The sequence below is a fragment of the Cebus imitator genome, unplaced genomic scaffold (genome assembly GCF_001604975.1).
Source record: "Cebus imitator isolate Cc_AM_T3 unplaced genomic scaffold, Cebus_imitator-1.0 Scaffold6, whole genome shotgun sequence".
NCBI classification, from domain to species: domain Eukaryota; kingdom Metazoa; phylum Chordata; class Mammalia; order Primates; family Cebidae; genus Cebus; species Cebus imitator.
In genome coordinates this window covers 6,770,266-6,787,816 of record NW_016107321.1, presented here as the reverse complement: position 1 = coordinate 6,787,816, position 17,551 = coordinate 6,770,266, and the positions used below count along the sequence as shown (strand labels likewise).

General features: G+C 50.5%; 1 protein-coding gene across 8 annotated transcripts in view; it reads left to right on the top strand.

Moving 5' to 3' along the window:
- The window catches only part of SYNJ2 (synaptojanin 2), a 121,530-nt gene that overhangs the window by 52,403 nt on the left and 51,576 nt on the right, over positions 1-17,551 (top strand). For all 8 annotated transcript variants that reach the window (XR_005201804.1, XR_001828104.2, XM_017538567.2 and 5 more), the window contains 2 exons: positions 4,367-4,592; positions 14,410-14,493. Coding sequence is in view for 6 of the 8 variants with exons in the window: in XM_017538567.2 (XP_017394056.1) it covers positions 4,367-4,592; positions 14,410-14,493 (310 nt within the window). In the remaining 2 variants the exon portion in view is untranslated. The remainder of the gene's footprint in view (positions 1-4,366; positions 4,593-14,409; positions 14,494-17,551) is intronic.

Sequence of the window (17,551 nt, the reverse complement as noted above, 5' to 3'; positions counted from 1 at the left end):
ATATATATATATATATATATATATATATATACACACACACATATATATATATATGGCCAGGCACGGTGGCTCACGCCTGTAATCCCAGCACTTTGGGAGGCCAAGGTGGGTGGATCACCTGAGGTCAGGAGTTCCAGACCAGCCTGGCCAACATAATGAAACCCTGTCTCTACTAAAAATACAAAAATTAGCCAGGTGTGGTGGCACATGCCTATAATCCTAGCTACTCGGGAGGGTGAGATAGGAGAATCACTTGAACCCAGGAAGCGGCGGTTATAGTGAGTGGAGATGGTGCCACTGCGCTCCAGCCTGGGCAACAGAGCGAGACTATATCTCAAAAAGAAAGAAATAAAGACAGAGGGAGGGAGGGAGGGAGGGAAAGAGAAAGAGAAAGAAGAAAAGAAACTAAACAAAACCAAACCCTGCTCCGTAAGTAAAAAACACAGGAGCCAGTGTCTGCCGAGTGCTCCCTCAGTCCCGGGTGCTGAGCTCAGTGCTTCTGCCTGGGTTGGTTCTTTGAGTCTTCTCAACCATGGTTATCTCCAGTGTGCAGCTGTTTACTGCTGATGCTCAGAGAGCGCTGTGTTCGGGTCCCCGTGCTAAACACTCTCTGCTGGTAGTAACTCATCCTTACAATAAAAACCTTTATAATAATTATGTGGAGGCTCTGTTACCCCATTTTACAGATAGACTTAGGCATCAGTAGTCAAGAAAATTTTGCCAAACTCCACACACTTAGTAAGTGGCTGAGTGAGGATTTGAACCCAGGCCTTCTGGCTCTGGGTCCCAAGCTGGTCATTACAACGCTAAACCAGCCCCATCAACGGGGAAGCTGAGTCAGCCTGCCCAAGGGGACCTAAGGCTAGTCCCGGAGCCCAGGTGAAGGCGGCTGGATTTCTGCACGTTTAGGGTCTCTTGGCGCTTTTTTACTCCACGGCAGGACACAGACAAGCGTGGACGACTCTGTAAATACGTAAATTATCTATTGGCCTTTCTGGACATAGGCTCTTTCCGTCAGATTTGCACTGATGCCTGAAGATGCCAGGCAGAAGCAAAAATGAGGCAAGTCCCGCTGTTGGCGTGGTTCCAGTGAACCTCATGTAATGCAATGTTTTAGAATCCAGCGTCTGCCCTTTGAAGCTGTGTCAGTTTTCCCAGCTCTGAGATGGGACTAGCAAGGTTTTATTTCTGGCCTGTTTGTGCCTCTCTCTCTTTGCCAGAGGCATGCATAGGTTTTCCTCTGGCCATGGTGCTTTGGATGCCCCACAAGTGAATTCCTGACTTCTGCTGGGAGAAGGGGACCCTCCCCACATCCCTGTGTCCATCCCAATGCTTCCTACATCCACATCCTCTTTGGTTCTCTAGTATTGTGGATATTTTGGGGCAGTAATGTGCTCAGATTCTAAAACACATATGAATTAAGGCTAGGCACAGAGGCCTCACGCCTGTAATCCCAGCACTCTGGGAGGCTGAGGCGGGCCAATCACCTGAGGTCAGCAGTTCAAGACCAGCCTTACCAACATGGCAAAACCCCATCTCTACTAAAGATAAAAAAAAAAAAAATTAGCTGGATTTAGTGGTATGCACCTGTAATCCCAGCTACTTGGGAGGCTGAGGCAGGAGAATCACTTGAACTCGGGAGGTGGAGGTTGCAGTGAGCTGAGATCACACCATTGCACTCCAGCCTGGGTGACAGAGTGAGACTGTCTTTAAAAAATAAATAAATAATAAAAATAAAATATAAAATTTATATATATAAATTTATATAAAATATATATATAATTGTGAATCTCCTGTTGATCTCACTAAAAATGCAGATTCTGGGATGGCAAGTCTGGGCTGGGCCCAGGACTCTGCATTTCAGTGCTGCTTGTCTGTAGACCACAGGTTGAGTGGCAGGCTCCAGGGGATGGCATTTCTGTGAATCGCTAGTTCCATTCTACAGGGCCTAGCAGGTGCCCCTGGAGCTAGGCGTGTTCCCCTAACGGCAGCCACGCTTACACACAGAGGGGCTATGTATTATGAGGTATCTTCGTGCGGACACCATGAAGCTATGTTAAACCTGAACTGTCAGGTGAGCGGAGGTGAGAGCGCTCGGCGGCGGTGAGGGTCCCTGGGACCCATAGGGGATCCTTGGGGTATCTGAATTGCACCAGCACCTTTGCAACTTCTCATCGCACGCCAGCTCTGTGGCTGGAGGTGTGAGGGGTGCTAACAAAGTGAGGCGGGGGGATTCACAAGGTGGAGGCTGAGGGAGCTTGGAAGGAGGAGCCCCAGGGTGTCCCTTTCTGAAGGGAGAGGCGGAAGTAACTCCTCAAGGTTGCCAGGCTCCTCAGCTGTAACACGCCAGGGCGTGGTTTTGGGGCACAGGGTGGAGCCCCTAGGACTGACCACAACTGAATCACCACAGGCAGCGTGGTCCTGGGCTTGACTGCCTACACGCCTGCTGTTGTGGTGCAGCGCCTGAGGTCTGGAGACCCACAGCAGGAGTCAGATGGGGTCAATGCTGAGCGTGGCCAGCACTTAAGGGAGAGTGAGCAGCCGGGTGATGTCATCTTTCTGGGCTGGTAATTGATCACACTGACAGTTGCTTCCCAGTACAATCAGGTCCTGGGAGGAAACTCTTTGAGGATCTTCCTCAAAGAGTTTGAGGATGAGCCATCCTCCCGCCAGAGGGTCAGGCAGTGTCATTAGAAACAAGGCTGATTTAAGTGTTGTCCACTTGGCAAAAGGTTTCTCCTCCTGAGTCCTGGTGATAGTGGCCACAACTGTACAGCTGGCAGACTCTGGACTATTCTGGAGGCTTTGCCTTGATGCCACTTGCAGATTTAGTATGTGTGTTTCTGAATCTGGCTTATTGTCTGAATTTGAGGAGCGATTTGGAAGAAGGACATATGGTTTTGTACAGCAATGCTTCATAATCATTTTTCAAGCAGAGGAATGCTGGGGCTATGCGACCTCAGATGGGGTCAGGCGCAGGCTGTACTTCCTGTGGGGGTGCATGTGGCTTTGGTCGCAGCTGGGGAGGCTGACCTGAAAGCAGGGAGCTTGGAGAAGCCCCCTGGGACCCCTCAGAGCCCACAGTACAGATTTCCAGCAGTGAGACAACGCTGCCGCTGTCTTTGAGGAAGCCTCAAGGACAGGAATTGCATTCCCTTTTTAAACAAGTAGGGCGCTGTGATCTAGATTCACTCAGTGCCCTGGAAGAGGGCGTGGGGTGGGTCATCCTCCCTGGGAGTGAGTATGGGGCCTCAGAATGGTACCAGTCAGGTCCCCTGGGTGCTGAAGCAAGCGGGCCAAGCCAGTCTCAGGGATGTGAGAACGATGTGACTGTTGACGGGCACAAATGGAAACGTAGGCCCCATCAAGAAAGGCTCGGGGTGAAGAGCATGGTCTCCGAGCTCCATGCCACCACTAGCTGGCTTTGTGGCCTTAGACAAGTACTTTACTTCTCTGTGCCTCAGTTTCTTTATTTGTAAAATGGGGTCAGTGATGATACCTTTCACTTAGGGTCACTTCAAGGGTGAAATGAGTTAATCCACCCCAAAGTACTTAGAATGGGGCTCAGTGCACAGGATAAATGTCGACTGTCACTTGACATTTATCTTTATGTCATTCACACATATATATAATGATCATCATATAAATCATGTCTATAACGTCATATATATCATGACATAGTGATATTATGTCATTATCATCATGGAATCCAGAGCCTAGAACGGTCCACCAGGCAGAGAGGAAATACTAGAACTTTTGTTACATTTTATTTTCCTCGGATCCTTTTTTATTTTGGATTGCTTTGTAGTGCTCTCATCATATTCATCCCATGGTGCATGTGTGTGGATATGTGCATAGTTTAAATAACGGTTCCCATAGTTAATATGATTTTTAATCGTTTATCTTATTTGTCATTAAATGATTATTTAATCATTTAATTTTTTACCGATTAATTTTTTACTGATGGGGCCTGCAATAAAAACTGTGGGGCCCACGGGGCTGACCGGAGGCCCCTTTGCAATGCCCCGAAAGGTGCACCCCGGCTCACTCTCCAGCGCTGCTTCCACTGACCGATGGTGATGACCTGGTGGTGGCTTTGGGAAAGGACTCCCTGGCCATCCTCCTGTACATGACACAGTGCCCCTGCTATTTGGGATCTCTCTGAAGCACATGAATTTCCCAGATCTGTACATCTCAAGTGCAGAGTCCACTGGGGAGCAGCACGCTCTTGCTGACCCAAAATGCTGCACCGTGTGCACCCCCCCTCCCCCCGCCTCTGCCTGTTCTTCAGCCACACTCGCTTTCCAGACAGCGTGTGCTGGAGGATGTCAGGTGACCAGAATTGGTGTGGGGCTCTGTTTTGCAGGAACCAGCTGTTGCACGTGCCCTTGAGGCAGCACCAGGTGAGATGCTGTGACTGGCTGCTGAAGGTCATCTGTGGGGTGGTCACCATCCGCACCGTGTACGCCTCCCACAAGCAGGCCAAGGCCTGCCTCATCTCTCGCGTTAGCTGCGAGCGCGTCGGAGCTCGCTTCCACACCCGCGGCGTGAACGACGATGGCCATGTGTCCAACTTCGTGGAGACAGAGCAGGTGAGTGCCCCAGCCCATCTGTGGCACCGAATGGCTCCGAGTGGCTGCAGCTCTTGCACACGTGCTTTCCATTTGGGGCAGAAGGGGCCGTGGTGTATCTGTGATGGTCTCTGATCAGGCTCCCTCCTGTAGTAGAGAACAGCACATGTAATTGCACTCCGTGTGAGAATGTGACCTCTGGTTTGCATGGTGTATCGTTTCTGATTCACATCTCATGCAGGGAAACGCTGCTTAGCCGAGGTATTTTTAACTAAAAGGAATCAGGAATTTTTGCCATGGTCATGAAAGGTGGGAAGTTATTCCAAGAGCAGCTGATAGATGAACCAATAGGGTTTGAAAAAAAAATTTTGGACAAAAATAAGTAGATCAATACAATGGGTGGATGAAAGAAGAAACCATTATTTTTTACTCTAAATCAGCTGAAGCTTCTCCTGGAAGCCAGTATTAGCGCCGGGAGCTGTGAAATCTGTGTGTTTAGCAGCCGCTCCCATCGCTTCCCTAGAATATAGCCATCTGCTTAATTTCTCCTGGATTTTTTTCTAAATTCTGTTCTCATTCCCAGAGATGCTGTCTTACAGCTTTTTAATTTTTGCTCTAACTTGCAATCTGTAAGATAAGGCCACCATGTGGAATACCAATGGCATAAGCCGTGAGAAAGGAAGCCCCATAAGGCACAGGTACAGTGCTCCTGCTGGGCAAGCTGGGCGCCCTGTGTTTACTGAGTGAAGGTGTGGCTTTGCGTCCCTCCTCACTGCCGCTGCTACGAGAGGAACTCTTTATGTGGACTTCGGCCGCTTTAATCCAGCATAGAGTTGAACACCTGCCTTTACTGTGTGGGATGTTCTGCCTGCTCCAGCGTTCAGAGGGTGGGCACAGAGAGGAGGAGGCTCCACCCAGAGGAACATCAGAGCAGGGGCCCTAACATGAGCAGCAGGTGCAGTCACTTGCCTGTAATTCTTCTCATAATGTCTGCACCGTGGCTGTCAACGAGGCTGTTACATAAATATCTGCTTAAAAATGAGATTGCTGGCTGGGTGTGGTGGCTCACGCTTGTAATCCAAGCACTTTGGAGGCCACGGCAGGCGGATCACTGAGGTCGGGAGTTCAAGACCAGCCTGACCAACATGGTGAAACCCCATCTTTTAAAAATAAATAAATAAATAAAATGAGATTGCTTTTGGCATCTTCATCATGAAGTCTTTGACTGTTCCTGTGTCCAGAATGGTATTGCCTAGGTTGTCTTCCAGGGTTTTTATAGTTTTGGGTTTTACATTCACGTCTTTAAGCCATCTTGAGTTGATTTTTGTATATGGTGTAAGGAAGGGGTCCTGTTTCAGTATTCTGCATGTGGCTAGCCGGTTATCCCAGCACCATTTATTGAATAGGGAGTTCTTTCGCCATTGCTTGTTTTTGTCAGGTTTGTCGAAGATCAGATGGTTGTAGGTGTATGGCCTTATTTCTGGGTTGTCTATTCTGTTCCATTGGTCTATGTATCTGTTTTTGTGCCAGTACCATGCTGTTTTGGTTACTGTAGCCCTGTAGTATAGTTTGAAGTTGAGTAGTGCGATGCCTCCAGCTTTGTTCTTTTTGCTTAGGATTGCCTTGGCTATTTGGGCTCTATTTTGGTTCCATATGAATTTTAAAATGGTTTTTTCTAGTTCTATGAAGAATGTCAATGGTAGTTTAATAGGAATAGCATTGAATCCATAAATTGCTTTGGGCATTATGGCCATTTTAACGATATTGATTCTTCTTATCCATGAGCATGGAATGTTTTTCTATTTGTGTCATCTCCAATTTCTTTGAGCAGACTTTGTAATTCTCGTAGAGATCTTTCACCTCCCTCATCAGCTGTATAGCTAGGTATTTTATTCTTCTCATGGCAATTGTAAATGGGACTCTTCCTGATTTGGCTCTCCGTTTGACAGTTGTTGGTGTATTGATTTTGTATCCTGAGACTTTGCTAAAGCTGTTTATCAGGTTTAGGAGCTTTTGGGCTGAGACTATGGTGTTTTCTAGATACAGAATCATGTTGTCTGCAAACAGGGTTAGTTTGATTTCTCTCTTCCTATTGAGATGCCCTTTATTTCTTTCTCTTGCCTGACTGCCCTGGTCAAAATTTCTAACACTATTAGTATGTTTACTAGGTGTAGTGAGAGAGGGCATCCTTGCCCTGTGTGGGTTTCCAGCTGTTGCCCATTCAGTATGATGTTGGCTGTGGATTTCTCATAGATGGCTCTTGTTATTTTGAGGAATATGAATCTAATCAAACTAAAGAGCTTCTGCACAGCTGAAGAAACTATCAACAGAATGAATAAACAACCTACCAAATGGGAGAAGATTTTTGCAAACTATGCATCTGACAGAGGTCTAACACCCAGAATTTATAAGGAACTTAAACAAATTTCGAAGAAAAAAAAAACATTGAAAACTGGACAAAGGACATAAATACAGTATAGACACTTTTCAAAAGAAGGCATTCATGTGGCCAATAGTCATGGGAAAAAAGCTTAACATCACTGATCGTTAGAGGAATGAGAATCAAAACTACGATGAGAAACCCCCTCACACCAGTCAGAATGGCTGTTATTAAAAAGTCAAAAATAGCAGATGCTGGCAAGGTTGCAGAGAAAAAAGAACACTTCTACACCATTGGTGGGAGTGTAAATTTGTTCCACCATCATGGAAAACAACGTGGTGATTCCTTAAAGACCTGTTCACAATAGCAAAGACATGGAATCAACCAGAATGTCCATCAGTGGTAGACTGGATAAAGAAAATGTGGTACATATACAGCACGGAATACTATGCAGCCCTAAAAAGGAATGAGGTCATGTCTTTTGCAGCAACATGGATGCAGCGGGAGGCTATTATCCTAAGCAAACTAACACAGGAGCAGAAAACCAAACACCATATGTTCTCACTTATAAGTGGGAGCTCAATGATGAGAGCACATGGACACATGGAGGGGAACAACACACACTGGGGCCTGTCAGAGGGTGGGAGGAGGGAGAGGATCAGGAAAAATCACTAATGGGTGCCACTAGGCTTAACATCTGGGTGACAAAATCATCTGTACAAGAAACCCACATGACGTGAGTTTACCTATATAACAAGCCTGCACATGTACCCCGAACTTAAAAGTTAAATTTTAAAAATTTGTAAAAAGAGGAGAAAGAAGCCGTGGCCGCAGCTGGGGTGGTTTCTCTTTTCTGGCTGATGTCTGCACGGGGACAGCCCCTTCCCTTTGCTCTCATGCCCCACTTCATTACCACGTTCCTTTTATTTTAAAATACTGGCTTTGGATTTCAAATAGTATTTTCAGTGGGGTCTCATCGAGTAAGTCACTGGGAAGCACTGTCCTTCAGCGTCACTGTCCTTCCTAAAACACCACACGTTCTAAGGCAGAAAAGCAGACAGCTTCCTGGGGCTGCCCGTAATAAAGTACCCCAAACTGGGTGCTGAAAACAATGCACTTATTCTCTCCCAGTCCTGGAGACTGGAGACTGCAAGTCTGTGACCCAGGTGTCGGCAGTGCTGCGGTGTCTCCAGCATGGCCACCTCTGCCCAGGGCCGCGGTGTCTCCAGCATGGTTGCCTCCACCCCTGTCTCTCTAGGACTCCAGTCGTGCTGGGTCAGGGACCCACCCTGCTCCACCTGTCCTCATCTTAACCCGCCACTTCTGCAGAGACTATTTGCAAACAAGTTCTGAGGTGCTGGGAGTTGGGACTTCACTGTATGGTATTTGGAAGGGACGCAGCTCACCTGGGACGCGGATGCGGCTCCTGATCGAGGACTGTGGCCTGCGGGGAACTCTGCTGCGATCTTTGCTTTGTCACTTTTACAGACCAGCGAGCCCTGCCGCAGACCAGGCTGGGCCTGGGCTCTGGCCACTTCGTGTCGTGTGCCTGCTGACTGGCATTGTCTCCTGTGTTGCCAGCTCCCTTGTTAAAGCTCAGAGGTGGGGACCTTGTCCCCACATCACCTGACTCTCCTACCCTGCACAGCCCGGAGGCCTTAGAGATGAACAGCCTGCCCCTCCGGCCCCCCATTGACAGTGCTCCACCTCCCTTCCTTGTGGTGCTGGGGGAGGGATTTCTTGGCTCCCATAAACCTTTGTGGGCTTCCTAGTGTGTGGTTTTTGTCCCTTTTCTTCCTCTGGGCTCTGGGCTAGACAGGGAGGGTTGCTCTCTACGAAGTCCCTACCCGACCTCACTCTGAGGAGCAGCAGGCATTGACAGACAGCTGGGCACCGCCATCTGCCACTCACCCACGGATGCAGCAGCTGTGGACGCTGCCCCCGCCCCCCGCAGAGAGCGTAACTTAACCTGTGGTGACTTCTTTAACACGAGACGCATAGCGGGGCCCCGGGAAGGTGGCCTTGCACCCACAGCAGCTCTTGGTTGGATGCCTACATTTCAGGATGTGTCTCCCATCCATCAGAGACCCCGGACAGCCTGGCCGCCCAGGAAGGGGAGCTGCCACTTCCCAGCACCGAGTCCAGGGTTATCTGCATGACCTTCAGCAAAGCGTGATTGAGCCTGCCAGGTTCCAGATTCTGCTCCCGGGCGGGTGGGCATGGGGGGCAGTGGTGTTGTGACTCAGGCGCAGGCAGGACTGGGACAGGTGAGGCTGGCCCTGGCAGGCGCCGCCCTTCCGAGTGGTACTTCCCACAGGCAGTGTTCAGCTGGCAACCCCTGCCTGGAGGGCGAGGAGAAGCACCACAGAGCCAGGGCAGGGAGAAGCGTGCGCAGCGCAGGCCAGTGGGCATGGAGTGGAAGGAAAGCACGGGCGAACTGGAGGCGCAGAGACAGCTCGTGCCTCCTGCACACATAGGACGAGGGCACCAGCCCACTGGGGGGTCAGCATTCTTCCAAGCCAAAAACACAGGTGTGACAGCCTGTGTTCTAAAACATTTCGGAGGCAGGAGGTACAGAGATGGCTGGAGGGAAGTGGCTGATCCTCAAAAGCAAGAAACTCATGTTGCTTCACTTGTATGTGGCAAGGGAGCCCCCTCTTCCTGTCTCTGGAGTCACTGAGGGTTTTTGTTTATGGCACTTTATAGCAGTACAGAATGCTTAGGTTGATCTAAGTGTTTTTTAAAACACAAAACACGTGGCCGGGTGTGGTGGCTCACGCCTGTAATCCCAGCAGTTTGGGAGGCCAAGGTGGGCAGATCATGAGGTCAGGAGATCAAGACCATCCTGGCCAATATGGTGAAACCCCATCTCTACTAAAATATAAAAAAGGAGCTGGGCATGGTGGCGTGCGCCTGTAATCCCAGCTACTTGAGAGGCTGAGGCAGGAGAATCTCTTGAACCTGTGAGGCAGAGGGTGCAGTGAGCTGAGATTGCATCTCTGCACTCCACCTGGTGACAGAGCAAGACTCTGTCTCAAAAAAAAAAAAATGATGTTAAGTGGAATGCACAGTTAGTATGCTCCTGCGAAGTGGCAGCCCTACCGCCGACCCTGGCTGCGTGGCCGCCTGCTGAGGACGGTTCTTCTAGGTTGAGTCAGGAGAGGGGAGCAAGGCTGGGAGGAGCTTGGCTCGGCCTGCAGGTCCTTGCTGAGCTCAGAGATGCAGCCCCATGAAGATCGGGCTGTGTGGTCCACAGGGAAACCTGCCTGGTCCTGCCTGCGACCCTGTTGAGATTCACCTGTTTCGGACGCTGGCAATCAGCTGGGATTCTGGAGTGGTCCCTCAGGGGAGGGACCTACCCCCTTGAGTTTGCAAAGTCTCCACTGAGGGCCCGGGTCGGGACGGTGTTGCAAGCCCTGCATACGCAGCTCACAGCTTTGCTTATGGTACAAGAGCAGACTGTCCAGTGCTTCTGGAGACCTCGAAGCTGCTTTTGTAGCCACTCGGGTAGACTCATTCTGACAGGCGGCATGGCCTGCCCTCCACCTGACAGCTGAGGAAGTGGCAGGCTCTGCATCTCGGCGTCCTCTCCCCAGGGTACAGGCAGCAACTTTGAGGAAATGAGTGCTGAGCCTCCAGTTGGAAGGAGGGCTGTGCTGGGGAGGCAGGTCAGCCCTCGTGGTGCTGCCCCAAGTCACACTGGCCTGGGGCCTCTGCAGAGGAAAGAGGGTCCCCAGCCAGGCCTGCTGGCCGTTTGGAAGTGGACATGCACACAGGTGGCTGTGCGGTCATCGTCTGGCAAACAAATGATGGAACCAGACTGGGAGCAGATCGGTTCCCTGCAGTGGGGACTTCTCCCTGCAGTGGCAGGCAGATCAGCTTCTCAGGAATTAATTCTCAGGGAGCCAGAAAAGGAGGGCCCTGTGGCACCTCCACTTTTGCTTCGGTTTAGCATGTTTCCTAGGAGGAATAAATAATTCTCCTCCTCCAAGGCAGGCCGTGTGTGTGTGTGTGTGTGTGTGTGTATGCGTGCACAGGGGTTGTATGTGTATGATGTGTGTGTTGATGTGCATGTTGCATGTATGTGTGCAGTGTGTGTATATGTGGTGTGTGCATGGTGTGGTGTTGTGCATGTTGCATGTATGTATGCAGTGTGTGTGTGTGTTGATGTGCATGTTGCATGTATGTATGTGGTGTGTGCATGGTGTGTGTTGAGGTGTGCATGCTGTGTGTGTGCGTGTGTGCATGGTGTGTGTGTGTTGATGTGTTATGCATGTTGCATGTACATGTGTGTGTTGATGTATGTTGTGTGTGGTGTGCGCATGGTGTGTGTTGATGTGTTATCCACGTTACGTGCATGTGACGTGTGTGTTGTGTTTGTGCATGTGTGTGGTGTAATGTGTGCCATGTGCGTTACATGCATCTGACGTGTTGTGTTTTTGTGTGCATGTGTGTGGTGTCATGTGTGTTGTTTGTGCATCATGTGTATGTGTACCGTGTGTGAATTTGTGTGTTGTATACACGTGTGTGGATTGCACGTGTTGTGTATGTGCACGCACAGATGTTGTGTGCATGTGTAGATAGCATCTCAGCCTGAAGCCTTGAGTCTTTTTGGCTCCGCTGAGTCATAGCTGGTGGGCTTGCTCTGCAGTGCTGACTCACCACGAAGAAAAACAAGACCAAAAAGTCCCCTCAGTGTATTTAAAAAAAAAAAAGGATGGAAGATAAATATTTGGCTATTCAAGATAAGGCCACTGACTCATGCAGGGAGTTAGGATGACTGTGTGTCCTCCCAGGATTGCAGACTTGGAGAGAATGGTTTGCAGATGCTGTAACTGGAAGTAGAAGGTCAGCAGAAAGCCTTTCAGGGAGAAGGGATATGTACATCTGTAGTTTTCCTGCCTCGACCCTCTCTGTCTGGCCATTTGGTTTCTGTTCTCACTGCTCTGGACGCGCTGCTCAGGGTCGCCCTCTGGCTGCCCAGTCTGGGATCTTGGCACTGGCCTGGCCTCCGTCTCTTCCTCCTGTGGCCCCACTGATCTTGGTCTCCCTCCCACCTCTCGTCCATCCCTTCTTGGATCCCTCCTTCTTCCCAGGGCCCAACTCTCTCCGACCCCAGCAGGTGCCCTTGTGTGTACTCATAGGGCCAGCGCCTCTGGGGAGGAGAAAACAGCTCCATTTTTTGAGTGGCTATCCTGTGCTTGGACTATGCCCCCTCACTTATCCCTCACTGCCTGTCCCCTCTCTGTGCACAAGCTGACATGAACTTCATGTAGAGAGAGGGAAACTGAGGATGAAGGTGGATGAAGGAAATAGGATGAAGTCATGTGCTCAGGGCCACGCTGCTGGGAAAATGGGGGTTTGCAAAGTGGCATTCGGACCCAGCTTGTGCCAATACTAGTGCCCACTTTGTCTCCTGCTTCCGCTGTCTGCCTGCCTCCCCACCCCAAGTGCCCTCTGTTAAAATGACATGTGTGAAGTGAGACGTCACTTCTTCCACTGGCAGTAAGAACTGTTCGCCCAGAATGGAAACGCATCACTTGCGTTTGACGGTCGAGTTATGCCCATCGCCTTGGGAACAGAGAAGTTAGTCCTGATGATAGGATGGGTAGCCCGTTTCCCTGTGGAGGACCGGGTGGAGGACTTTGGAGCTCCTTTCTTCTTGCTCCAGTGTGGGCAGGGAGGGGCATGCAGAGCACAGACCGCCCTCAGTGTTTTCAGAAGCTGGTCCTGAGCGCATCTCAGCTCAAGAGGAGCCTGGCCTGACGCTGAAAGTTGCATTGTGAGCACATGGCAGTCAGAGTGAAGGGAGACATTTCTCAGCGAAATAGATGGTGTCCATTGGTTTCTGTTGTTTGGTGTTTTTCTGGATCTCGCTCTGTTGCCTCAGCTGGAGTGCAGTGGTGCAGTCATAGCTCACTGCAGCCTCATCCTCCTGGGCTCAAGTGATTTTCTTGCCTCAGCCTCCCGAGTAGCTGGGACTACAGGCATGCCTCACCATACCTGGCTAACTTTTAAAAAGTTGTTTTTGTAGAGATGGGGGTCTCACTTTATCACCCAGGCTGGTGTCGAACTTTTGGGCTCAAGCCAGCCTCCCACCTTGGCCTCCCAAAGTGGTGGAATTGTGGGCGTGAGCCACCACGCCCAGCCTGGGTATTGTTAAACATTGTCTTTATATACAAACATTGACCTCATTGGTTTCTTTTCCAGGAACGTGGGCCTGTGCAGGTCACACATGCTGGTCAGTTGTATCTAACTAATTTCATGGTAGTCAACTACGTCTACAGCCATTCAAGCAACCTGCTATTTTATTCTGTTTTGTTAATAGAAGAATGGAGCATCACAACTTTGCTGGTACTCAATCCCTGGAAACAGACTCAAGTTCTTAACGCATGCATTTTCCCTTCAGAGATTAAAGAATAGAATTCCAGTTTGACAATTACAGATTCCAGGCTCTGGTAATTCCTGTGGTCCGGGAAAACAGTGGGTCTAATTTTCAGGTCCTCCACTGCAGAGTGACTCATGCCTGTGTGATCTGAGCATGATCTTGCCTGCATGGAAAGCTACCCTGTAAGGGAGCAGGCCGGTGAGGAACGGAAAGGACCACAGCAGCGCCCAGGCCACCCTGCCAGGCCAGGCTAGAGTTGCGCAGATAAAGGCCCCGCATCTGATAAGCACCACCGCCTGCCCCCGCTGGCGCTCAGGATCGTACTTCCTGTCCTTTTGACACTCCCTTGCAGCCATCAGAGGCCTGCAGGCACACTCTGAAATAGCTGTGCATGTGGGTGGGGAGGAGATAGATGTCTTAAAGTGTAAGGATCATTTGTTTCTCTGCAGGTGCTGTCGCACTGGAAGCCTTTGGAAACCGTGTTATGTGTGCTGACTGGGTGGTGTGTTTAAGAACACAGTGGGGCAGGGCCAGGACCAAGTGCACAGTCAAGCTGATTCTTGTATTGTCAAGTCTAAGACTGGCTGGCACAGTCCGTGAGGTCTTTTGGCTATCACGGGTGCCCTTTATTTCATCCAGTCCTTCCCTAATAGCTCTCTGCTGCTTAGCTATTCGCCAAGGTAAAAATAGAGGGCCATAAGGAAGGGAAATTCCAGAACACATTGGCTTCTATTCACAAAAGGGGTGGCACAGGGTTGTGGCTGGGATTTTCAGGGCAGTGATAAGATTGTGCCCTAGAAGTGTGAATTCCCGGAGACCCTGGGAGGTGCGATCCCCCTGCACACCCTTCTTCGGAGGCTGGTCAACAGCCAGCATGCCCATCCAGCATCCAGCCAGAGGTCAGGAAGCATCGCCAACCACGCCAGGTGGGGGAGCAGAGGACGCTGAAGTCCACTGTCTGCCCTTCATTCCGGCTGGTGTCAGGTCACAGGCAGCTGGATCCGGTTACCCAGCCCAGGACATTCGGTTTCATTGAGAAGCCCTCTCCCTTCTGTTTCCTTGTGCCGCAGACGATTTACATGGACGATGGAGTGTCATCTTTTGTCCAGATCAGAGGCTCGGTTCCACTGTTTTGGGAGCAGCCAGGGCTTCAGGTAGGTCATGAAAAATCTTAAATGTCCCCTTGTGATGTTGTCCACCCTGCCCTTCCCTTCAGCAGCTGCAGAATGTTTCTTTAACGCGTTCCTTTCGCGGCATAGTTTCTAGTCTTTTTCCTCAGCCCTGATGTGTTGAGCTGAGCTGTTGAAATGTGTACCTGTGTGTGGTATGTGTGTGTGTGTGTGTGTGTGTGTGTGTGTGTGTGTGTGTGCGTGCACGTGTGTGTAGAAAACACAGACACCCCTTTGTTTCTGGTGGGCAAGCGTGCTGTGTGAAGCTGCCGACTCGAGCGAGTGAAGCCTGCTGAGTGAGTCCACGAAGTGTGCCCGGCTAGCGCTGCCTGGGCGAGACCCAGAGTGTGGTGTGCTGAGGACGTTTCTGAGAGCGGTGACTCTCGTAGAGGGCTTCAGGCAGGCTCTGTGGCTGCGTAGATCTGGCACCCGCTGCCGCCTGTCAAGAGGCCACACGAGACGTGCACAGCTTTCCCGCGATTTCTAAAAATACCCCTTGCCATCCAAAGCAGGGCTCTGGTCAGTGCCAAACAGATTTGGCATTCTTTCTCCTGGGAAAAGCTCAGGGTAGGGACACATTCCAAGAACACATTGGTTGTCAATGGAATGACACGCTGCCTCCTTCACCAGGGTCTTTAACAAGGTGGGTTATGGGCCGAGTGGACTGGAGGGGGCTCCCCACTCATCTCCAGTCTCCTCCCTGTCCTGAGGGGATGTGGATGCGGGGCCTTTGTCACCTCTCGGCTCTTCTTACTGACAGCTCTCATGTGACTGCCGTTGGGTTGCCAGCCAGTGGCTAGCAGGGCCCAGAGTGCCATCTGCCAGGTTCCAGGGGGTGTTTGACACCGCTGGACTCAGGGTACCCAGTCTTGGGTTCAGCTTCTTAACTTGACTTGACCCTGTGCCAGGAGCAGGTGAGTCACTTGACCCCATGGCTGTTGGCACGCTGCGCTGACAGCATTGGCGAAGTACCTGGTCAGCCTGGGCAGTGAGATAGATGAATGGAGGTCTCGTTTAGGCTCCACGCTCTGGTGGAGAGAAAAGGCTGGGTTAATATTCAGTCTTTCCACTAGAAAGAGACCACCACGCTGCCCGGGATAACTGGTGGCCTCTAGAGAAATGCTCCCAAGGACAATTGTGACACAGAAACTCCTCTGGATGAGTGCCCAGAGGAGGTTTTTGGAAAAACAGCTTTATTGTTGTGTAACTTACACACCTATTTAAAGCTTACAACTTGGTGCTTTTACCACATTTACAGAGTTGTGTAAACACCACTGTAATCTAAGAGCACTTTGATCACCACTGAAAAACTTTGTCCTCATTAGCGGCCTCTCCCATGCCCTCCAGGCCTCCTAGTTCACCTCCTTTCTTTATCTGTAGACTTCCCATTCCAGACATTCCAAAAGGGTTTTCAAAACTTGATTTCCTCTAAAAGTGGAGTGTTCCTTGGGAAACGTCTGGAGCTCTGTCTTCAGGAGAATGAAAGAATTGATCGCATGAGTATGGCGCAGAAAGGAGACAGGGAGACTGTCCTATGTCTCATGTGAGGTTGGTAAGAAATCCAGACGTTAGGGGCATGGTCATGATGGATTCTTAGGATTTGGGAAGGACCCTCTGAAATTCATCCAGTCCACACTCTAACCCTCAGTACAGAGGTTGTTTTTGTTTTTGTTTTTTTTTAGACAGAGTCTCGCTCTGTCACCCAAGCTGGAGTGCAGTGGTGTGATCTTGGCTCACTGCAACCTCCGCCTCCCAGGTTCAAGCCATTCTCCTCCCTCAGCCTCCCGAGTAGCTGGGACTACAGGTGCCCGCCACCATGCCTGGCTAATTTTGTTGTATTTTTAGTAGAAATGGGGTTTTGCCACATTAGCCAGGCTGGTCTCAAACTCCCGACCTCATGTGATCCACCTGCTTCAGCCTGCCAAAGTGCTGGGATGTCAGGCGTGACCACCACACCCAGCCAGTTCAGGGGTCCTTCCTCCAGACCACGACTGGGGATGCTTCCAGCTCTTGGCCAGATCCTATATTGCGCCACTGCGTCTGTCTGACTCTAGAGCATTTCAGGTACGCAGGAGTAAGTCTGATTCTTCTCCGTGTGACCCGCCCTCGGCCCTGGGAGGCCGTCTCCTGGTTCCCTCTTCCTCTTGTGTCCTCGCTAAGGCCTCCCAACTCCTTTGGCTGCCTTCTGTCCTGTTTCTAAGACTCCCAGTGTTCTCATCTCCCTCACCTAAAAACACCGCTCCTGTCTGTCATTCCCCTCTGGGATTTCATTTCGGTTTCCACCTTGACCTCCGTGCTGCCTCAGGTGCAGCCTGGCCCTCTGTGGGTTAATTGTGCCTCAGTCTGTCAGAGGCCAGGAACGGTGGACCCCGAGGTCTCAGCTTTTTGGCAGCTGTTTCACCCTCTTAAATGCCTTAACACTTGTGCTGGTACCAAAGCCTCCATGGTCCCTCCCTCCCTCCTTCCTTCCCTCCCTCCCTCCCTCCCTCCCTCCCTCCCTCCCTCCTTCTTCCTTCTTCCTTCTTTCTTCCTTCTTTTTTCTTCTTCCTTTTCTTTTCTTTTCTTTTTTTTTTGAGACAGCCTCACACTGTCACCCAGCACCAGGCTGGAGTGCAATGGTGCACTCTCGGCTCACTGCAACCTCCGCCTCCCGGGTTCAAGTGATTCTCCTGCCTCAGCCTCACAAGTAGCTGGGACTACAGGCATGCGCCACCATGCCGCCTAATTTTTTGTGTGTTTTTGGTAGAGACTGTGTTTCATCATGTTGGCCAGGATGGTTTTGAACTCCTGACCTCAAGTAAGCCACCTGCCTCGGTCTCCCAGAGTGCTAGGATTACAGGCATGAGCCACCGCGCCCGGCCTCCATGGTTTCTTCAAAACAAGTTTCAGGAGGCTTTAGTGTTCCTTCATCTTACTAAGGACTTGCTAACCTTTGGGTCTAATCCCCATGTTTAGCCTCTAAATACCAGTCTTCATCAAAGGGAGACTAAGTCATCTTCAGAGGAGGCCAGGAGGGCAGGGAGGTGGCGGGCTACCCTCACCG